Below are 24,286 nucleotides of genomic sequence, written 5' to 3'. Positions count from 1 at the left end.
TATTTGCTACTTGTTAATTTTTTTTGTAATTTTTTATACGTAGGTATGTAACAATTTATATGTTGCACGATATTTGTAAAAAACTTAAGATTTTGAAACTGGGTTTTGCTTGCGGCTTATCGCAAATTAGACGCATTCAAGGTGACTTCAGAATTGTAGGTACGCAATCAGATAGTTCTCAGTCGGCATGAAACCTAATTTCTTCTTCCGCTATAATCTAGGATAATGATGAGAGAACATTAAGACGTCTAAAAAACGTTTTAAGATTTTTCAGTTTTATAAAGTTATCAGACGCTTTTAAAACGTCACATACGTGTTGTTATCTGATTGTAAGAAGCTATTAATTAATCGCTAATTAGAGATGAGGCAGATATGCACCGTCGCACGAATGAATAGAACTCTTCAGATTGTTTTGCATTGCCGTATAAATGACAGAATTCAATGTCTTTGACATTCTCAGACACGCTACTTCGAAGAACACGCAACAAAGCTTGAAGAAATTATCTAACTCGATGCACGTTAAGAATTAACGGTTACCATGATGGAATCCGTTATGACTGAGGCTATACACTATATATAGATGAAATATATAGATAACACTATATAAAGATGTGTGAAAAAATAAAAGCAAAATACAAAAGACACTTGGACAAATATTGTTAATAGTTTTTGAGTGAAATTACATATATACATCGAGGATGGTTGCCTGAACAGCAGCTGTAGTACATTTTCAATAAAGTTATTTAAAAATTAACTCATCTAAAAAAAACGTAGAATTTACATAAAGATTAATAACACTTGAGATTTCGCGAAGCAACGTTGCTCGGGAATACTTGCCAAATTTTTAACGCTATTTATAATTTCTATCTAATTTCTTCTCATAATAATTTAATAATTATACATATAATTCTGCTGCACGTTATTAGCATTTTATATAATGTGTTCGTTCGGTGCTGTTCTTACTGTTCTGCTCAACACTAAATTCGAGAGTTTTAGCAACGTTAGCTTTCTTTTGAAGAATTTGTCGAAGCCGTTTTTTTTTTCCAAGGCGGGTTTGCTCGGACGAAAGTTCGAGTTTTATTTCCGTCACATTCCTGTGGAATTCGCTCGATTGATGACGAACAATATGAATCGTGCGATCTACGTTGCGACATTGGCGATCGCGAAAATTGGCTGAAACCCGCGCTAACCCAGTTAATATGTACGATATCTCGTCATCTACTTCTCCCGTTTGGGACCGATTATCTCGATGTGTGTGACTCGAGAAATAGACACACAGTGTCGCAAGTCGCAAGGCGATGAGATGAGCAATTCGAGCCTCGATAGCGTGTATAATTGTAATACGCCGAACGCGGTGTCGAGTCGAAATAATTTCTTTTTTAAACAGCATAAACATCAAATGCATCGAGATACGTGATAAGGATTATCGCGAATCGTATGAAAAATATGATCTTTTTTTTTCTTTTAAGACAAACTTGGACCCGATCTTTTCTTTGTCTTTTCGATTCTCTTCGACAAGTCCGATAATGATAAGGATAAGAATTCTAAGCTCGCACCTGGCGTCGATAACGTCAGGGTATTCGTCAAAGATAGCCCTTTAAGGTAATCATACACGTGACCGTGTCATATTACGCACCGATCGTATTCCTGCTATATCGCGGACTCTTTTCTTCCTCCGTTTACATCGGATCGATGAAGAGAGTAAGCGCGGTAGCGGCGCACGCTTATCTCGAGGAGCTATCTCAGGCAACGTTTGTGTTTATTTTTGATAATGGCGTATAATTATGCGCGCGTAGGGAAGGGATCTTTCCGTCGCGCGAAATCGGCGACACGTAAGAGATCGCGCCGTTTTCCTCCGTCTCGTCACGTCATACGGCGGCCTTCCGATGCGCGCGTAAAAAGTCTATCGCCCAATACAAAGGAGCAAGTAATAGGAACTGGGAATGACATGGGCAACAGAAATAACTCCATTTCAACTTGTAATAAAACTGAAAAACTGTGACCGGGGTCAGGTACGGGCGATAGAGAACTGGAAATCCAACGCGTCAAAAAAATTCTGTTTCTATCGCCTATTTCATATTCCATTGCGTCGATACGCAGTTTTTGGTAAGTTGAAACACGGTTATTTCTGTTGCCCGGCATATTCCTTATACCTTTGTATACCGCGTGACAGGCTTACAACGCAACACCGGCGAGAATCGTCGTCGCGGACGAAGCGTACTACCTATCGGCGAAAGACTATATTTTCTGTCGCATATATTATAGAGAGAGAATCGATGAGTCACGCGTGCGTCGGGGATTCAGAGATTAGGGGAACAGACAAAGGTTTCCTGTCAAAGAATAAGGCCTTCTCGGAGAAAGTAAAACGAGCGCGGCCTTGAACTCTCTCAAGGTCTCTCCGACGTTTCTCACGAGGGTCTCTCTCCCTTCGATGATGATCAGTCTAATTTATTATCTCGCGTTTGCTCCCCGTCGATCCATCGTGAGCGGAAAACAATGATGACGTGCAATAATACGGGAATGCAAATATTAGGAACAGATATCAGTGATGTATACATATCATTATTACGTCAATTTGTATTTTATACGTGTCCTCAACGTATTAATTCGCGATTAATTCCAAGTGATTCACGTACGTCGCCTCAAGCTAATTTCTTTTTTGTGCTCGCTCTCTCTCTCTCTCTCTCTCTCTCTCTCTCTCTCTCTCGTTCTCTCGAAGAGAACGCGCTAAGCAACGTAACAACATGAATGGTGCAAAATCCACATAAACGGACAATAACAAAATAGATGTTATTTCGTAAGAAAACATGACGCACGGATCGTAAGATCAAAGCTCCTCTTTTGTCCGCAGTATAATGCGGATCTCGAGATCTATAATGTATGTTTGTGTTTGTCTAGGCTTTTATCTGACTCTGACTGACCTATCTGACAATGAGTATTCTGAGCGAGCGCGCCGTCATTCGTTATTCATGCGAGTCCCGTCACTCGCGGTGTCAATGTGATGTCACCCGTCGGACATCGATCTCTACTTTCAACCGGAGTCTTCGATTTTCAATACCGCGTGATACCTCGCCGCGCCGTCATACGCATTATCCATACAGGCGTTCGCGCGCAGTTAAATGTCAAGGAGGAAAAGGACTCTCCTCTATCGCTTTCTACACTCGGATCTCTTTCCTCTTTCTCCCCGCGGAGTTTCGTTACACGGCCGTTTCCTTTCAATCACGGAAAGTGCAGCCAAGTGCGAACAGCTTGGCGTGCGTCACCGTGCATCGTGCATCGTGCATTCAAGCGAGAAACACACAAGTTTTTCCTTTCGCGTTTATACGAAGCTCGGCTTCGCAACAACGCGACGTGCTCGAACGAAACGGAGAAAGACGGGGACACGGGGAAAGAGAACGAAATGCGTCACGAGATTGGGCAGATATATAGACAAACGGCAAACAAGATGTCTAAACGCGGAATTCTAAACTCGGAGCGGAGCCTACCAATAAATAGACGTGGAGCGCGATATAAACAATAGCCGCGAACGGTCGGGGTCGGGAATCGAGCGGCGTTCTCCCCGTTCCCCTCCCGCTCGTTGCACGCGCTATTACCGCACCCGGGCTCCGGGCAGCGGGCTCTTCCGGTGTTCCGGTAGCGAACGGAAGAGGCAGGGGACAAGGGGGACAGGGGAAAAGGAAAGGAACGATTTCGCACTTCCGCGCTCCGCGCACTCACCGGTGAAATATCCGGTCGGAATTGAAGTGAAAGTCGAGCAGCAGCTCCTTGCAGCGGGCCCACGTGACGGCGATCGATCCTCGTCGGCGCGGGTGCTCGTCCTCGTCGTTGGCGGCCTCCGTCATCGTCGCCGCCGCCGCCGCCGTCGCTCGGCCGTCGACGTGCATCTCCATTTCGGCGATGCTCGCTGCCGCGTGCTCGGTTGTTGACTGGCGCTCCCGCGGCTGGCTTTGTTGCTTTGTTGCCTGACCAACCGACCGACCGACCGACCGACCAACTGACTGGCCACAGCGCCAAGCCGACCCACGCGAGCCGCGATTCGAGCGTGCGTGCGAGCGAGCAAATTCGCGGCGCTCGCGGTAGCACCGAATCCGCGCGCGCGATGCACGTGCACGTGCTGGAAGGCTGGAACTGCTACTCAGCTACAGTTAAGTACTGTATGGCCTGTATGCGCTATGCAGCTGTATGCAGCTGCGGATGCGCGACGCCGACGCGGACGTGTGCCGCGGTGCGGTCGCGTCGCGACGGCCGCGGGTCGACGATAACCACCCCGATTCACATCCCGCGAGACGGTATATCGCGCGCGCGAAAATGATCACGGTGGGAGAGTGATGACGGGATGCACCATGCACCGCGGCTTCCGATCTACCGGATCTACCGGCGCAATCTATATTGAGCGAACTGCGAACGACGTATCGCGCTCCCTTTCTCTCTCTCTCTCTCTCTCTCTCTCGAACGTCGCTGACGGAGTGCCTGACGTCCCTCCTGCGCGGGGACACTCGTTACGTAACGGCAAGCTCGGGAAGATACCCGGACGTCCGGCGACTTTTGTTTTTCGGCTCCCGTCGCGATGGGCAGATAGTTGGATAATTTCCAAAACGAATGAAACGTTCCGTTTGAGATTTCGATGAACGAGATTCGCGCCCGCCGTATACACCGCGCTTTCCAAAAAGAATCGTCTCCTCCGAAACACATACGACGCGACGCGACGCCTCCGACGAGGACGCACCGTCGCCGTCGAATCGAACCGAATTGCTGAATCGAATTGGATCATTTGGATCGCGCTCAGGTACCTTCATGGTCCCGCGAGCACCGTGATTGCTCGTGCACATCACACCGTACATACACACCGTCACGTCGTGAACCGTGCATGGTTAAAGCGCCGATGTGGCGTCGATCACGATCACGACTGCCGATCGACGTGCCGTGATGCCGTTAGACTGCAAACCGACGACTATAGTTCCCTATTGTAACTTATCGCTCGGCGGCTAAAGCGCGGCTCACCTCAGCAGGCGGCTCACCTCGCGACGGTGAAAAGCGAGACCTGCGATTACAACGCTGAAAAATGCGTAGTATCGCACAAACATATGTACGTGTAAGATAAAATCATGTCACGTCACGCGATAGGATTGTTTACGCGTGGCATACGTTATCATCTCAATAGTTGAAGATAACGAGATGAAGCATCGGCGGTATCGCTAATATTGTGGAATATCTCCGGCGCTCGGTGCGCCTGCACCGGACGGGACGGTGCACGCGCACCGAGGACTATCAAACGTAGTACGCTTGCCGCCGAACGCACGGGGGCAACGGGTGGCAGTTGGCACAGGTGCGCAAGTGCTCGGAAGTGAAAAGTATAGGTGAATAGGTTTATTGCGGCCTTGGCACGAGAGCTGAAATCAAATCAAATGCAGATTTTTCAACATTGCGCGCTTATAGCGCGCGAGATAACAAAAACGTTGTTAGGACGGCGTAAAAGTCAACGCCGCGTTATCGAAATCTTTCTCAAGTTTTCTCTCTCCAGTTTAATTAGCCTTCGATTACGTCTTATTCCCCGTTATTTTTTAAGTTTATTGGAAAAAAATTGATTAACTTTCGAGAGAAATCTGTGACCTCAAGTTCTCGATCTTGTCGATGCCCTTGATTTTGTCGTACAATTTAATTGCGACGTACTTATCGAAACGACCGAGCTATCGGGAGGATAATTCTGGCGTGTGTTGAGAATAGCGTATATCGCAAATTCACGTCACGCAGAATAACCGCGACGGGTTGTTTTCACTGAGTGCACGTGTACCGAAAGCATCGTGCGGTCGGTCGTCTTCAGTGCTTATCTTATAACGTCCACGAAAATTGTTTACGATGCGAAGAGTCATTAATTTTTATTACATCTCCTTTTTTCCGTTCTTCGATTCGAGCACTGTAATCGAAACGGAATAAGCGGTTTGCCAGGACATATGCGAGGATAAAGAGGACATATTATACAGATGAAATTTAAAACGCGGGTAAACAGAAATTACAAGTTGCATCAGTTTGGCAAAAAACTTGCGCACCGCGTACAAATGACGCAATTTCAAACTCGTGATCAAAAATTGCGTCCAATTTAACCCAAAACTTGCGTATTACGTAGTCCTACGAGTTGATCACACGTGTATGTAGAATATTTGCAGACGCGAAGTGACTATAATTACGTGCCTTTACGTAATTTAGAAGTAGTAATTTAAGGAAACGCCCTCTTTAATAGATCGTCCGGGAAGAAACGGTCGTCGTGAGCTCCGTTCGCCTCGAATGCTCTCTCGGTGCTCCGATTCTCGCGTTTTTCCGACGGCGAGGGAAACCCGTGTCTATATATGCTCGTTACTTTACACTTTCCAAAATGTGGAAAGTGCGAGCGAGTATAGGCGATTCGAGCGGAAATCGCCGTCGGCGTGATTGATTGAGATCCAACCGGGCCGAGATAATCCCCGACGTCGGAAAGTTCGCGACCCTGTCACCGTTCATTCGAGCACTTATGATAAATCATTCGGATAAAAACCGGAGAAACTTACGCGACACGCCGTTGTTGCGCAACAATCAGATGCACTCGGTGCGTGCGAGCGCACTGACGCATCCGCGTTGCACGTTGCACCGGCGCGCGGCGATTAATCATCGCTGATATTCCCACGAGTCCCGCGCCAAGATTCTACTCGCGAAGAATAGAGACGCGTCTCTCGCACTTTCCCTCGCGATCAACGAGAGAGGACTTTGCCCGCGGAACGATCTGTCGCAGAGATTTCGTGTAATTCCCCCCTTTTTTTGGCAAAATTCCTAAGGAATCCAGAAAAGACCGCTCGAGATATTGTGGAATGAATAAAAATTATTAATATAAATATAAAATATAGTTATAAATATGAATTAATAAAAATTTTAACTTACAATTTCACTGACAGAATCTAGGATTTTGCAAAATCATTAGATTGTGTGTTATTTTTATTTATTCCACAACATCCCAGTTTTTTATGGACTCTCTAGGAAGTTAAAAAATAAACGAATTACCGAAATTCCTACGACAGATCCAAATCCTGGTCGCATCAAAAGTTACAGCTAATATTTGCTTCGCACTTGACAAAGTCGGTTCCATTTCAAATGAGAGTCCCGAATTAATCTAATCTCTAATTCGGTTAATGTTTACCTTTCGAGTTTAATTTCACGTATACGAACCAATTTTAATTCCGTTGGAATTTACCAGCATTGAACTTCTAATTCCAATTTTGCGTTTGCGATGTTTTACTGACGCGAATAGACGGTGAAGAATGCGCGGAATGAATAGTTCGTGACATCGCACGATTATGATTGTGATTACTCGTCGTGTAGTCATAAGAAAAACACGATAAAACCTGCGCGATTAAGATCGCCTCTGCGATATTTATGGAAAAAAGGTGATAGAACGATATACTCTCGTATATCGATGAGCGAGCGCGAGATTGTCATCATGAAGTTCGAGATCTTGTTTTTGCCACGTGATAATATTGTTCGCAGCTGGCTCCATGTAAATAGACACGCGTATCGTTCAAGTGCGACTGTCCGTGAAGTTTACCTCGGACCGGTAATCAGCGGAAACATTAAAGTCAGGGTCGGATTAGTATATTTAGTCTGAATCGCGATGTTGGACGACCGATTGGAATATATTATGTTTGACTATAGCGCGATGTGTTTTGAGGTATACGGTACGGCCTCTTTAAAATCTCTCGTTCAGACTTTAAAGCGAACTATCGCATTTTGGTCCAGGTGCCGGCACCGCGGCGATCCGCCGAGGCCGCACGGCGATGAGCATCACGGGATTGACGAACGGTAACTTCAGCGATTTGTTTCTGCTGCCTTTCGACATTGTCGAGCTGGCTGGCTTTCAAGCGCGCCTCGACCTGGTACACTTAATACTTAATCAATCACTTATATAGATCGCACCCTTGCAGGAAACAATTCTCTCGCATCTGGCAAATTGTTTGACTCCTTCAGGCGAGGGAAGAGGCTGAAATTTCGATTTCTTATTAATTGTGCACGTTGAAAGATTCTCTGCAGATTACATTTCATTCTGCAAATTGCACGCGCGTGAGAAAAAAAAGGAAAAAAACGGAGATAGGAAGCGGAATAAAATCACCTTCGAACAAAAAGAACGGAGAACGATCTTTATCTATTGCTATTTTCCAGGAAGAAGAAGAATGTGTTTATCTTCGATGGAACATACTTATTCAGCAACGCGTGTAATTTAGCATATAAACATAGAGAGATAGGGTTTAAAAGTTTAAAAGTTAAGACAAAAATTTGTAGAACATGTCCCATTTCTGTCATATCACATACGTGATTTCTTCTCCTCAAGTTTAGTCAAGACCTTTAGTTTCTTTTACCAGCTCAATAATGATTCGAGAATTATATGCATATATTTCTCCAGAGAAATGTATGTATGATCTTCGAGTAATTATTGATTGAGTAATTATCGATCAAATAAGAAAGGTCATAGACAATTCTAGCAAACTAAAATTCAGTCGCATAATATCGACGATGACTTTTCTCAATATTTAAAAGACCGTTTTGTGCATTATATCATTCTCAGATTACAACGTAGAAGAATATAATTCTTCACAGAAGAATACAATTTAATCTCTGGATTAAGCTACAGAAACGCATATCCAAAAATATGCATATTATGCAGATATGCAGATTTTCAGTCTTCGAGAAGCCACCGCAAATAGCAGCATCCCTGACACTTTGCTGCAAAACATTTCGCACGCGTGGGTAATATCTTGTCCCTATGCGGTGAAGTCCCATTAATACGAGGACACCTGCATCGGTGACGATAATTCGCATCTGTCCCCGTTCACGACGTTTATGGAGGCTAAATAAATCTCGCCGGGTCAACCGGGTCCGCCTGAGCCTGGCTTCAGGGGGGGTCAAATAAGCGAATTGCGTTCGAGCTCCGTGCCCCTAAGTAGGTCTTTAGCCGTGGAGGCAGGAGGACCGTTATCCGACTCGCGACCTTCGGCAAACAATTCGTCTGCGACCGTTTTGTCCTTGCGCAACGATCGTGCGCTTCACGGCACCGCCGTCGACCGGATCTCGCGGCACACTGCACTCATCCAGCTTCCCGTGCTCTGCGTCAGTCAGAGCGAATCGATCCGAAGGCGCGATTATCACGTTACGCCCTATTGAAGAACGATCGTTAGATCGTCAAGATCGTGAAGATCGGCCTAGTCAATTTCGAGGAACCTGCGCGCGGTGATCGACGAATCTCCGATGGAGATCGACGAATAACTGAACTTCATTTTTATGCCGCGGCACTCATCCTATTATGCAAATCCTGCGGTAATAATCGAAAGATACAGTGCGTGACACAGTATTAGAGTCCATCTTAATCTCGTGAAAATGAAATTTAGGTCAATTCTGTCGAATCTCTATATATAGAAGAGCGGATCAAGGTCTAACAATTGATGGATCCGATTAATCTAATTTAGGTTAATAAAATGGCAAATTTCTTATTTCAACCTTGGAAATATTCTCTTTTTTTTCTCCTTCCCCCTTTTTTATTCATTCCTTTCTCCTGAAAAGGAACTATCGTCTAGAGAAGGAAGAAATCGCGAAGATGGCCTTCGCGATCGCATTATCATCTGCATAGATAATATGTAAATAAACTATCATCGCCTACTGCACGGATTCCCGCTCTCACCAGCATCCTTCTCCGGAAATACTAGCTGGTCGACCGGCCGGTCGGTTAACCTTGGAATGTTTTGGGGATATCCGATGACTCTCCCGGTTCCTTCGTTTTGGCCCGATCGGAACCGGTCCTCCTACGGACGAGCGGCCAGGTAATTTATGAGGTAAACCAGCGATTGCCGACGCGGCCAAGGTGTCAAGGTAGGGAGTTCTCTCCCGGAGCGGAGTGAATGCCTTTCCCGGCCGGTTGGTCCCGGCGCGGCATCTCAGTACTCCTGGTGCCGCACCAACCGATGGGACTTGTCGTTTTCTCGCGCGCGGTCGCGATCAAGAAGGGCGAAGGTACGTTCGTCCGGCCGAGCTGGTCAAGTCCAACGATCAACGGGCTGATCGGCCGGTCGCGAAACGAATTATCGTCCTAAGCTAAAGAAAAATCGAGCATTAATTCCGAGAATTCTCAAATAAATCAGATATTCGGATACCTCTCATCAATTGTGCTCATTTATCGTATATAAATGACCACTCCAACGTCATATACATATATACGCATCTCAGTGGGTTAAAAGAAATAAAATATGCGCATATCGTATGTGAAGTTTGAATTTTTGTTAAAAAAATTTGGATGATTAATGCTTTATCAATCGTAATCTGCAAAAAATATTCGAATAAATTTGGAAATTATTTCACGCCCTGCGATCGTCAATGAACCGTGTAGTAGTGACGTTATTTTTTCTGAATGTAGAATATAGTGTATGAAGAGCGTGCCAGATAAATCGAGTGCATATCCGAGAGCTTCCACATCAGGAATAAATGTAGTGAAGTGGAATTGATAACTCGCTCGTGCTTATTCCAGGAACTGTGTGAGAAAATTAACTTCTAATTTAATAATTAATAATACAATAAAAAATGCGATGTAACGCAATCATAATTATAATGATATAACGAGTACGTGGCATTAATTATGCCAACGTGTTACGTGTCAGGATTGTTCATGAGAATCGGAGATCTGAGAATTAAAAAAACAATATGAATTTTTTGCAATCGGAATATTCCAATCATTACAGAAAATACGCAAAGTTACGTAAAATATTCAATCGCAATTTAGCGCGTTTCTTAACATCTCTTAATATTTGCTTTATCATTTAATTTCTCTTTCTGTATTAATAATATTCTTGTCATTCATTGAATTTCAAATAAGACGAATAAATTAAAGTAATGAGACACATGATATGTCTAGCTAAATAAATGTTTCAATCCATCACAAGACATAATACTGCTTTTAATGTCAATCAGACGGAAATGAAATATTAAGTATTCACGGATATGGCTATTGATAATTGAAGAGTTATTTGGTGTTATTTATAATCACAGACTCGACCTTAGATCGAAAGTAGGGTGAATGAATGGAATGTCTCTCGATATGTTGCCTATCGAGAGACGCCCGATCGAATTTGAGGTCAATCGTAATAATTCAAGTGGATATGGGTGCATTGAATTTCGGTCGTACACTGAATTCCCAATAGAATTAACGGTTTTAGAAAGCCGTGAAACAACCGATGGAACAGGAATCGGCGCTAGGAATGACCATAAAGTCGCAGAACGATTTGCGTCAGAATGTCAGAAACCAATTTACAAACGGACACTCGCGCAGAAAGCTTATCTTCTCCTGTCGTTATTTGTAACAGTAAAACTGAAATATTAATGCGCAATAATAATAAATGTATTTAAAAATTGAAATAGATTGATCTTGGATTGCAAAAGAAGGCATAATTTTGAATCGGTGTTTGGAAGAGATTAATTCTTGTGTTAGAGATTGGTCTCTCTACGTCTCTTTTATATCTTTTAGATATTTCTGCTGTCCGAACAGTTATTAAGTAGAATCGAATAAGATGACTGAAAGTTTTTACACATGCACATGTGCTATAATGACTTGGCTGATTTAGCGAACAATTAGCGGATTTGTCGCGAGGCAACTTGCAATTGTCATGTTTTGCTAACGGCGCACGTCCAGATTCGGAAAAAGTAGGTAATTCTCAACAATGTAAATGACGTCGCGAATAATGCCGCACTCCTCAACATCGTCAACAAGGTAGAGGAATAAATTGAGCGAAAAATAGAGAAATCGATAGAGATTTGTCGAGTCAGAAATCTTTAACTACCTTTATTGAATATAAAGTAGCGGATAATCGAGCGGAAGAGTAAAAAAAAGAGCACATATCGCGCTCTCTAACATGACGCAGCAGTCGCATATGCTCGAGCACGTCGCATCGGATAAACTTGAGGCCCAAATACTCTCTCTTGTCGAGGTGTGGGCCAGTACGCACGTGACTAACATGCTCGTGTTGTTCGTCACTCTCTCGTGAAACGGAACGGCTTTTCCCTTCCGTTTCGGGGTCGCGAGTACTTTCGATGCCTCGTATCTCGACTTCCTGACCGAATGTTTCCATCATTTTAAAAATCCACGCGATACGCAATGTTAATTTCACGTCTGGTTTTTTTCTGTAACATCATCTTAATATTCCGGAGCTCCGGTGTATAATTTCGTTATTAGAAATCTGATAGAATTTTAAACATCCGCTAAATTTTACGGAGAAATTTTACGAGTCTCATAAAAGTTTGACAAAATGAGACATCAGGGCAAATCAGGGTTAATTAAATTCTCGCAAGTCATTGAAATCGTGCATTTTGTTAGTCGCTCTTCGCCTCGTGGCCGACGAAAGTGTCACGCCGTCAACGATTTATGAATGCATGTAGCGCATCATAATGCATGTTTACGGTCCTCGATCTATCTCTTCGAGTGGTCGCATCTGTCGAATCCGGTTGTTAAATGATAGCCGCCGCAAATAATGGCAAAGGACTTCGGCGAAATTGCCGCGAGGAGAGACATTCTCCCGTCCCGTTCCACTTACATCGTTCTTACGCGACGAGTAAAAGCACAGCGATCGAAAGGAACGCGGGCATTTAAAGACAATCGTCATTATGTACTCGCGAAGCTGCATCCCGCGAGCACCATTTCTTCCCTCTCCCGTTATGACTAAAAATCCCACGTTCCGCTAGAATAGCGGCAGTCGAACTGCCGCCTTTCTTGACCGAGAAATGTCGTCGTTAAAATTTACTATGAGAAATTTCGTCGCTAACAAAGTCTCGCCGAGATATAATAACGGTTAGAGATACCCGTTATAGCAAATTTGGCGACGAAACTACTATTAGATTTCTCGCATTTTGCCGTCTCCGACATTTCAAATTATCTTTATCTTTCCTTTCCAGAATCATGATCAGGCTCGCAATCCTCCTCGTGCTCGCGATCGACCTGGCGAAGGGCCAGCTCAACTACGAGGGAAATCCATACACGGAGTTCACCGAGTATATCGCGGAGGAGAGCAATCTTTCCGAGAGGTCTGCCAAGAAAAATGACGTCTCAATTGACGTGTCCAACCCCGTGGTCTCGTCCCGTCCTCAGAAGCTGTATCCCGTTGCAGAGCCCGAAAGCGATGGGCGCTCACAGCAAGAGGCGGAAACCAATGATCTTCTCAAATCACAGATTTCGTCTTCGGTCCAGACTCTCCAATCGGACACGTCCGCTCGGCAGTTCCAAGACTCTTCCGGGAATTCGCCGATCAGCCAGGCGGAGGTCGCGCTGAACACGTTCTTGAACTCCAGGACACCCGCGGAATCTCGCTTGTCTCTCGATCACTATCTCCGCAGTCAACAGTCGCCGGAGGCTCAATTGCGATCTTCGGACGCGATCATCGGTCAGGAATCATCGAAGCCGATCGAGCCTCTCAACCCTCAACCTCAACCTCAACTGATCTCTCACGTTGAACAACAGCAACAGTTGCTGGTCCCTCAGGTGAACCAGCAACAAGTGCAACTGACATCGCAAGTGGACCAGGTTAAGATAGTGCCGCAGGCTGATCAACGGCAACAATTATTGCCGTCTGCTGACCAGACTTATGGCTACGTGAGACAACCATCCGTGGTACAGGCGGTACAGCCCGTGATCAGAACACCCGCGGGAGTTGTCCTGGGACAGAAGATGCTCCAGCCAGTGCCACTCGTGCCTGCCTTTCAAGCTAGGAACGACATGATAACGCCGGCGATGTGGCGAGAAAGAATGAGAAGAATACGCGGGAAACCGTACCCCTTTGCACAATCGAGGATAGCACCGGCATTGTACCAAGGACCAATCGCAGGTGAGAAAACATATCTCAGAGAGGAAACGCATGATAGATTGTTCGACGAGATATTACAAGTAATCTTCAACACGAGAGAATAACAATTTTTTTACGAGTTGTGACGTAAAAAAGTTTTGTCTCCTCGATGGAAGACCTTATCGGGCATGTAAATCTATTATTCACATTTTTTCCCTGAGAAATAATGGTTCTTTATTTACACCAAAATCGCGTTATTATTATTCAAGTTATTCTGCCTCACGTCTAAAAATATTCGCCTTAAATGCGTGAACATTGGTCTGGCAGAAGTATGACCTTTAACTTGATGCTGCAAGAATGCGCGTTACGTCATATATTTTGAATGGATTTATGCAGAAAGAAAGACCGAATAAACACTTCATGGCAATATATCATCTCTTTTTTTAAATTGATTTATACGTTCATGAATTAAATCTACATAAATACAGCTAATGTGAGAATCCGAGTTCATCTTCGATCATATATCATAATTCACTTATTCGAAAGTCAGCATTTTTAGACACGGCATATATATAGATGAGATGATTAACTATATATAGATGAGATGATTAACTACACGATCAACTGATAACTTTTCCTTTCAAAAGCGACGTATAGCGCATACTATTTTCACTCCGTCAGCATTTACACATGTTGCAAAATAGACATATGTAGAATACACTTATTGTTAGATAATAATATGTCGCGAATAAATTATATAACTTTCTTCCGTTTAATAAAATTATAATCGCCTTTTGGATATCTCAGTTCCTTTCAAAGCCAAGGGTCCGATGGGTCCGGTGGAGGTGATCTACACGAAACCACCGGGTTTCCATCGAGGACCGCCCATCCTCAGTAACCCACCGGTTCCCTACGAGGACGCGAGCGCCTGGTTCCCCGACGCTGATCAGCCGCCCTCCCAGAAGGACGTCTATTATTCGCAGTTGTACGCGCAGTCCTACGATCCTCACTATTACAATTACATCGCCGCGACCGGTAAAATCCGGCCGTATCTGTATGGGAAGATAGGCATGAAGTATAAGGAGGAGCAGAACGACGGCATCTGGTCGGAGCTCTATCGCGGCTTCAAGAAGCACGGCCTGAGAAATATCATGACGCCGACCTTCTTACTGGGCATGACGCTACCAGTGGTGACCCTGATGCTCTCCGCCCTCGTGCAGAAGCGGTCCATCTCGCGCTCCGACGACGCGAGGGAGTTGAATCAGGAGGACGCTCTGCAAGAATACCTCGAAAGACTGCAGAGAGCGATGGAATGTTACTCCGGTAGGAATTCCCGAGACGCGAAGCTAGACGGATGCTAGAATCAAGGATGTCCTGATGCTAAATGAGTGACTCGTGCCGGATAACGCGTGAAAAAGTAGCCCGTTCGGCATTGAGAGAGTTGCATTAGTAATTCAAGTAACGATAAATGTAAAAATTTGAAATATTTTTAGTATTCAAACTATTTATACATTTTACATTTTTGATATTAAAATATATACGGACTCTTTATGTCTGCGCATCATCTTGCACTTCCATTTCACTCAACGACAATCAGATGTGATCGTTTGATTCTGAGATTCGTTTATTTAATGCGACGTTACGTCTAATTTAAAGTAAGATAATTCTCGCCGCGTTTTGGAATAAACGCACGGCGAGAATAAGAATTTTTGTACTTAAATTATGATAAAGGTAATACTCTTAAAATCGCGTGTGCTTTGTAGACATAATCATGTAATTGCATTTGAGCGGAGACTGGTCATGTTGATCAAGTACGATAGTTGCAATATATTACTTTCTAATGTCATATATGACATAATATATAACATCGTGTGTACATATATGCACGAGATCTGTTCAAAAACTTCTCGAACTTTGTCTTTACAATTTTTGAGGGGTATTACTTACAACTTATTCTCAACCTCATTCGTCTGCGAATTTTTCTTGATATCTTTCAAATGTCGATCCTTTAGCCTTTTATTGATTTTACTTTTAAAAAGGAGAAAGTTTACGAGAGCCACGTCGAAAAAATGTCAGAAGAAAAAAAGCCTGAATTGTAGAAAGACAATTCATAGTTCTTTCACCACAACGCGATCGCACACGCAATCGCTGCTGATTCGTCACTTCTGCACCAAACAAAGATGATTGTGCTTCTTCAGCCTTCCTACTCACGACCTGACTCTCGTGGACTTATTTCTTTTCTTAAAACTGAAATCCACGTTGAAAGACCGAAGATTCGACACAATTGAAGACGTCAAAGAAAATTCGCAGGCGGACTTACGTGCGCCTGAAAAACGCGTACAGAGACTGTTTCCAGAAGTAGAAATGGCGTTAAGAGTATCATCAATCGAGAAAGAACGTATTTCGAAGGAAATAGGGCTGAATAAGTTGTAAGTAAATCACCAAAAATTATAAAGTTCTTGGGAACTTTTTGAATAGATCTCATATATATGTATAACGTTCTTAAAAACGCCACGTGAATGTAACGTTTCAAGAATATCGAAAACTGCATAGCTTTGTAAAGCAATTAAATTACGCCATACGAATTGCAACGTACAATTAAACAGAAGCAATGTAATTTTAACGCGAATTAAAAATAAAACATGCGTTTCAAAGTAATTTATCTCAATCGAAAAGGAAGGTTTTAAGCAGATATTTTAATTTCCATACATTTAAATGATCGCTTCCGGCGGAAAACAGTAGAAAAACGAGGTTTTGCACGCGCGACTCATATTATCTCCGCGCTACTGTACGCGATCACTGTAACACAAATCTAATGACACGCGAGCGTTCTCGCGATGTGTTATTAGTGCATTATGCAAGACCCACGTCTAATAAAAAAAAAAAAGACTTACGTCTCCCTCCTGTCTGTCGCAAGTCATCAGTTGCTGTGCGCTAAAATAAAAAGGAGGAAAGATAAAAACTACTAAGGCTGCTCTTCCGGGTTAAATTTAGAAGAATTAAATAGCGAAAGGCAAGCCAGACTTGTCGATGTTACTGCATCAAACACTGTGTATATATAACATGTATCTAATATACAAAAATATACATAATACACACTCGCGTTAATTAAAATACATACTGTGCGTACTTTGTTTACTGTTCCTGGCGCAACAAACATTTCCCACATTATCCATCATCCCCGGAAACCGAACGCGGATCTCTTTTTTTTTTAAGAAAAGGAAAAGAAGGAAGCACGAGATAGTGTGAAATCTTCGTGAGAACTAAACTTTCGCGTTTCAATCATCGTTGCACCTGTTCGTCGGATAAAGATAAATCGAAGGGAAGAAGGAACTAATTATCGCTCCTACAATATTAATTATTTTTTCTCTTGCGTAAATGCGACGTCCCTCGTTTTGCAAAGATCTGCGGATCATGAATAATTGAGTTATTCGTTGGCAGAGACGAAACAGAAGTGTGATTTACCTCTCCACCCTGCGATGCAGCTGAACGCGAAGCGGGACTGGAACGACTTCGAATTCTAATCTCAAACGCGCGTTGCAACCTACGCCTTTTATCGCGTACGGACGCCCGTCTAATTTACGAGCTTATTAATATATTAGTTCAGGCTAACGTAATTGACCTTGTTGTTAAATTGCTAATCCGGCATCGCTCGCTGGAATTGCTATATATATATACGTTCAAGTTGTCGCGTCTGCTGGAAAATATGTCATGCAAGTTTCAGAGTGCATTCTTTTATATATTATGCAACGTGCGTATTAAAAAGAAAAAAAATAAAAGTCGTGATCTATGCAGGAAAATTTATCGTAATAAAAAGTAATAATATTTATCGCAACAGTTTTAATTTCGATAGAAATTTGCGCATGTGTATAACTCATTGAATATTTCAAAGCGATATCTTTTTTGTTTGCCAGTCGCAAACACATTTGTTATCTATTTCAGTGACAGTGTGACTATTAAATTGAGTTGTTCGTTTTAACTTGAAAATGTGACATGCTACTGAAACAATATGCAATTTAGTAAAGTATAGATATTGACAATAGAATCTATTTAGTTTTAATTCGCGGAGTTTTGTTACCGCCTTTTATATTTTATCAGTAGATACGAAAATATAATAAAAAATTAAATTAATTATGAATTATTAATTAATTAATAATTAAATAATATAATTAAATATTATAACACGTAAAATAAAAAGTATTTCTATGTATGCGATAACTGTGAAAATTTACGTAAGATCAATTGACAACATATAGAATAAATATATGCTACTTGTATAACGATGAGCTGTGTTCAGATTAGAGTTTAGAAAGTAATATACTAATCGGATCGTCGTATCGGGATTAAGCTGGTCATGCCGGTTATGCCAGTTCTGTCCGAGAAGAACGCGATATACTACGATACTTCCACGCAGCTCTCAATCTGGAACACTAAAAACCTGTCAGTAAAGTGTGTAAACCGTTAATAATAAAATGTAGGTCGCGTGTACGGGTATCTGTTTTAATTAGCTAAACTAACAAAGTTGTCGAATAAAAAAAAAATCTTTCTATCCTTTATGGCTCACAGTGTCCTTATTTTCATGAATCATAATTTCCAATTTTATATGAACAAAATAGAATTATATGACTACTAAAAGTTAATATTATAAATAGTTCTATTGTTCTCGTAAGATGATTTATTAATTGAATAATGTCAAATAATTTTTTTTTTTGAAAATTTCCTAAAAAATAATTTCTTGAAAAACTTTTCTTAAAATGTGATATTTGATACTTATTAATTTATAAGTATCATTTTTTTTTCTTATTTCTAAGTTGCAAGAATATGAAATCGAAATTTCGCAGAAATAAAATTTTGCATATGAATGAATTGAATTAACCGTTACGGCTTCTAATTTTCATGGTTGATATCAGGTTGGGGAACGGACTTACTTATGCCGTATAAACTTACTTAGGCCGCCCGAATCGTTGCCAAATTGATTGCAATCGAATTATTTAATCGAACGTTTGATGGCTCAGCTCAAGGGTCATGAGACCCAGCCGTCGTGTTGTCTGTGGCATGAATAATTATATGCTGCTGACAAGGCCAGCGTGCAAATTGTGCATCGTACAAAGTAGGGTTTACACGAGATGAATACCGATCGCAAGTTTTGAAGAAATTAAACGTATCTAACGTGTATACGTTTAAATTTAAAACGATATTTCACGGAATTTCTTTGAGGATCACAAAGGCGGTGGGAGAAATAAACCAACCTGTGATTTATTAAAATAAATTCTAATTTGCTCCATAAAAGTCACAGAGGCTACATCATGAGAATTCTACATTTGATATAATTAGGAGATATAATATTGATATATTGCCCTCGATAAAACGCATTACTTTCTACACATATAATAACTGTCTTGAATATAAGAGAGATACACCACACTAAAGTATGTATTATCCATGTTTGTGAATATGAGAAATATGTGTAATTATTAATGTGTATGGTATCAATTTATTAATATGTATAAGTATTAATTTATATATATACACTGGTGGAGCCTGAGGGGGAGGTAACCTTCCTCCTTCCAAATAAAAAAAAATAAGTTTTGCTGAATCTGTTTAAAAAATCTGGGAAAGAATGGATTAAACGTTAAAGCAGAACCAGAAGTTTCACCACGTTCTCGTCGTTGATTCTGGAGTAAAAACTAAGCGTGATATATTAAGAAAAATATCAAACCAAATAATTTTACCGAATAATTTTGCCTCTCCCATTATCGACATCAAGATCCGCTACTGTATTACATACGTATATAATATACATATACATATATAAAAATATATAAAAATTTTATAATTTTCAATATATATTTATATTTAAACGTAAATAAATATATATAATAATTTTAGAAAATAATTAAAGATTATATATGTGTGTATGTGTATTGTATGTATGTGATTGTATTTAGTATAATGTATCTCTTTTTTTCGTTAACTATTAAGTGATGCTGGCGACAGAGGCAGAACTTTTATTAGCATGTGATCGTTGTAGCACTTTGACCGTTGCACGATACCTCATTGTCGCAAATGAATGATAAGCCGGTTTGTTCACGATGTTCATTTAAACCCTATTTAACTGGTCAGTCTTTGTCTCGACGGACATTAACGCATTGTTGGTGATTATATCTGATTTGATCATTGTGTCAAAATTGCGCTATATAAGGGCAAGTACAAAATATAAACGTGCGCTTTTATCTTCGGATTAGCTTGTCATTGATTCATGCAACTTTTATATACAGGCTGTCTCAGCACGCATGAATGGCACTTTAAGGATAAGTATTTCAGTTTAGAATCAATTAATTTTCAAATCGTTATTAATCATTAATTAATCATTGAACAATTTGTTCCTAAAATATTATTTACACATTTCGAGATCTTGTGCAAAAAGAAATAAATGAATCGAGAGAAGAATGGACAGGAATTTACTCTATAGAATTAAATTTCAGATCTTCAAAATTGAGAAGCAAATCCTACAATTCTTTAAAACGATCTTTTATAAATTTTACATACACCAGACTTTGCTTTCAAAAATTAACAATATAATTTCGCAGAATAAATTCTCGTCGATTGTTTCGAATTCATTCATTTTAGTACATTTATTTTCACGACCAAAGGCAACAATCTCTCTTAATCTTGGTCTGTTGTAACAACAAAAGTCTTTCTCTATACTCTCTTTTTTTTACTCACATTCGCTAACGAGCTGCATTTCAAGACTAGACCTGATTATATATGTATACTATACATATATAATATGAAGAAAAAAAACCGAAATATTATGAAGTATAATCTATATGTTACTTTTAGTATAGATTATACTTTTGCATATAATGCTCGGAACGTAGTGTATGTTAGCTGCGAGTTTTAAGAGCAATTGAATCAAAATTATGCCTATTATTTACTCACTATAGGAGCGTTATACGTATCACTTTGCATATCTTGCATTGCTTTTGACTAAGAGAGGCGTAGAGCACAGTGCACTTTGCGAACAAAATACATTCAGCTCAGTTTACTGTACAACTACGGTATAATTATTATCTATAATAACACATGTGCTCAGAGGTGGTTCATGTACAACGTATCAAACCCTCTAATAAAATTTCAGTATTAAATAGCTATAAAATTATGTCTCGGACACATATCAGATTGTTGTCTGAACAAAGTTTTATTTTAATAGTCATAAATGTACTAAAATTCGTAAAAAAAATCCATTTTACACATGTGTATACATATATATATATATATATATATATATATATATATATATATATATACACACGTGTATTTATTGTCTCAATATGTGTGTAACAATAATATAGCAATATCCTCTTTTTATTGTTCTATCTACAATATAAATTAATCTGAATTTATTTCGTCTTCACCTCATTCTTTCCTATTGATATAGTTAATATAGTTCGCTGTAACGCGCTAAAATTCGTTTTTTTTTCTTTGTCAAGTAGGCAGTTTTAAAAAATCAGAAAGACATTGAAAAAGGAGCAAACTAAATATACTACACTTTCATAACGTATTATAGCCTCTCCTGCTATTTTCTGTTTCTCTGCTGCAAAATGTCGTCTATGATGAAGGCTAACACTTTCTAAAAGATTATTTGCTATAATACTCACATTATCTTGCACATTCCCTCTCTTTGTCTCTTTCTCTCTCTTTCATTCTTTTTTTCTCCGACGATATAAGGATATGAATATCCCAAGGCTATCTATTATGCACTAACTTATTCAAACTTTTCTTCTTTAAACGCCAGATTGATAGCTTGCCCGACGTCCTTCACGATGAACGCCGGTTTACATAGGCCATCGTCGACCGGCAAGAAATCCCTAGGACTGTGTTCGGGTATAAACTTGGAATCTCGTTGATGCACACCAGTCTCGACTAAAATACTAATGCAGGCCTTCGCGCTGGGATCTCTCATGTTCTTTCCAAGGAGTTTCTCGAGACTACGGGACTTAGTACCTTCCCCGGACTCGTAACGGGATAAATACTTGTCGTACAGGTTCGCGCCGAAAATATCGGTATTAATATTGTCGCTGTAAAAAAATCATGCGTAAATTATTTTATATAATATATTATAATATAATATGTAAACAAAATAGGTATATGAACGCATTTAACAAATATTTCTGTTCGATACACACCCAATAGCATAAATCGTGTCGATATTGTCAATGCCAATGCTTCTGGCGTGATTAACGAGCATTTGATTGGCATGGTAATATGTAATCTCACTAGGTTTTCCGACTAGAGCAACGTATGTCATGTCTTTGCCTGTAACTTTCTTGTACAAGTTCTCAAGACACAATAAGAAAGCACCGTGGCCATATCGCGGAATCGGCGCCTGCGACGCCCAAAGCAAATCCATGTTGCATGCCAACACTGGAATGTGCGGATACGGAATAGCAGTAGGCAATCCTGTGGGCATCCCGTTGGTAAGCAGAAGATCCACCATTAATTGCAACGATGTTTCCCAATTTATTGGCTCGCTTAAGAGCAAGATTCCCTCGATTTGCGGGAAATTTGGATCAATTGGACCACAAATCGGATTTCTTTTCTTCAGGTTTATGTAATCTAAGCACGGAAAGTTTTTCACTAGTTCCTCTATAGTTGTCGTCTTCTTGAAGCCCAGTTCTCGGGCTATATCCGTTATTGGACCTTGACCCGATATGAGAACTTGTTTATTATGAAGATTATCAAACATTTGCAATGGTGAGTGAGCCAGGACAACTTGCGACTCCGTAACTTCGGCGCCTATCCACTTTGACAGCTCTGCTGCTTTCTGACTACGCAGTGAATTTCCGCTGTTAGTAACGAATAGCGTGGGAACGCGAAATTTTCCATTGTCCCCTTGAAGTCGTTTGAAAGACTCTTTTACCGGCGGCAGTATTTGTTTTCCACGTATTATGACACCGTCAATGTCGAAAAGCAAACCAAATTTTGGTTTTGTACTTAAATGCTGCGAACAGAAAAAACAAATCTATATTAATTAAGGCTAAACGTAGTACCATTTGAACGCTTGAAATTCTTTAAATAGAATATAAAAGATGCAGGATCTTGGCACAAGTACAAGTGCGAAAGTATCGTTAAAAATATATGTGATCAATATATTAATAAATTATAATTTCATGAACATCTAAATAAATGTCATATATATTGTTACACAAAGGTATGTAGTTTTACAAATTATAAAAAAAATACAATTTAATATAAATTGTATTAACGATATAATAAATCATACCTAGTAATTATGAATATTATAGCACTTTTCATAAAATAGATGTACCAATAAAAGTAATCTATAAAAATTAATTAATAAAAAAATGTAAAATTCAAATTAAAATCTTTTGATAAAATATCTCAAGAACTTTGAACGAGCAATTCATAAATTATTTATCAATGCTTAATGATAAGTAAGAAAAGATTAGCATTAAATGGGTCGATGAAAAGAAAGCAAATACGACCTCCAACGGAATATGTCACAGCGTTACACCTTCGTCAGAAAATATGCGTTGCATACATAAAACTAAAAATAATGCATCGCACAATGACAAAGTTATGAAAGAGTATTATGTAAAATACGAATAATAATAACGCACAGTGGTGCACGTACTCGCGATCGCGATCTTAGGTGCGCCGAGATGAAAAAGAAAAAGAAAGAAAGAGAGAGAGAAAGAGAGAGAGAGAGAGAGAGAATAAGAAATCGATAATCGGCATAAATGAAAAAATGGAAATCACACGGACAGATCGGTCGTGACAGCCGTGCTTGAAAAGGGAAAAGGCGAAAGTAGCGGGGAAACTCACTCTGACTCCGGCGAACCTCGTGACGTCCAGCCGCCGCAAGACGCTGGCGATCGTCATGTCTTCCCGTTTCTTTTAGTTAAGCAAACGGCGAGGCGACGACGTACGCGCGCGATCTCGTCGCGACGACCTCAAAACACTCGCGGGCCGCCCGTCGCGGCTCGATTATGCATAATGACGCGCCTTGAGGTTATGTTCACCTCACAGCACACACTTCGCACGTACTATCCGCACGACGCACGTCCGGACGTCCGCACGTGCCGTAAGAGAGGACATAACGCGCGACAGATAGACGGGGAAGGGGAGTGTTTCTTTCTGTTTCAGCTGCACTTGCTTGCGCTTCTTGCGTTCAAGAGATAAGACTTTATTAATTTAAATCGGTGATCAATTTGAGCGATATTTGTACTATTATTAATTTTTTGTTGCTTAACAGGTGGATGAAAAGGCTTAGATTAAGGGCACGTGATACAGTTAGACACTTGTTTAAGCACGTCTGTCGGCTGAATTAATCGCCGATCAAGTTAATTGTAGTTTGATCAAAGTCCAAGCAGAGAGAAGCAGAGAAGCCTGATGAAAGAAGCCATCCCGGATCCCGCCGATCCCGGCCT

General features: G+C 40.9%; 3 protein-coding genes across 5 annotated transcripts in view; 1 reads left to right on the top strand and 2 right to left on the bottom strand.

The window, feature by feature from the left end:
* The window catches only part of LOC139809217 (patched domain-containing protein 3), a 26,790-nt gene extending 5,156 nt beyond the window's left edge, over positions 1–21,634 (bottom strand). The window contains exon 1 of one of the 2 annotated variants that reach the window (XM_071771967.1): positions 21,494–21,634. In XM_071771967.1, the coding sequence (XP_071628068.1) occupies positions 21,494–21,507 (14 nt within the window). In that variant the 5' untranslated portion in view covers positions 21,508–21,634. Of the gene's footprint in view, positions 1–3,717; positions 4,421–21,493 lie in introns of those variants that run through there. The other variant, XM_071771966.1, reaches the window with a different exon arrangement.
* Positions 9,906–16,950, top strand: LOC139809226 (uncharacterized). Of its 2 annotated transcripts, none has more exons than XM_071771984.1 (3): positions 9,906–10,023; positions 12,949–13,874; positions 14,640–16,950. In XM_071771984.1, the coding sequence occupies exons 2-3, from the start codon at positions 12,953–12,955 to the stop codon at positions 15,191–15,193; spliced, it is 1,476 nt and encodes a 491-aa protein (XP_071628085.1). In that variant the 5' UTR covers positions 9,906–10,023; positions 12,949–12,952; the 3' UTR covers positions 15,194–16,950. The 2 variants fall into 2 exon arrangements, with proteins under 2 accessions (XP_071628085.1, XP_071628086.1); XM_071771985.1 differs by lacking the exon at positions 9,906–10,023 and adding an exon at positions 11,556–12,844.
* On the bottom strand, positions 19,073–24,286 carry LOC139809229 (haloacid dehalogenase-like hydrolase domain-containing 5). The gene is made up of 3 exons (XM_071771990.1): positions 23,682–24,286; positions 22,022–22,836; positions 19,073–21,913 (listed from the first exon to the last, which is right to left on the bottom strand). The coding sequence occupies exons 1-3, from the start codon at positions 23,736–23,738 to the stop codon at positions 21,601–21,603; spliced, it is 1,185 nt and encodes a 394-aa protein (XP_071628091.1). The 5' UTR covers positions 23,739–24,286; the 3' UTR covers positions 19,073–21,600.

Source organism: Temnothorax longispinosus, chromosome 2 (assembly GCF_030848805.1).
Source record: "Temnothorax longispinosus isolate EJ_2023e chromosome 2, Tlon_JGU_v1, whole genome shotgun sequence".
Lineage (NCBI taxonomy): Eukaryota > Metazoa > Arthropoda > Insecta > Hymenoptera > Formicidae > Temnothorax > Temnothorax longispinosus.
Note: the sequence above shows the minus strand (reverse complement) of the source record. Positions and strands in the feature narration are given on the sequence as shown.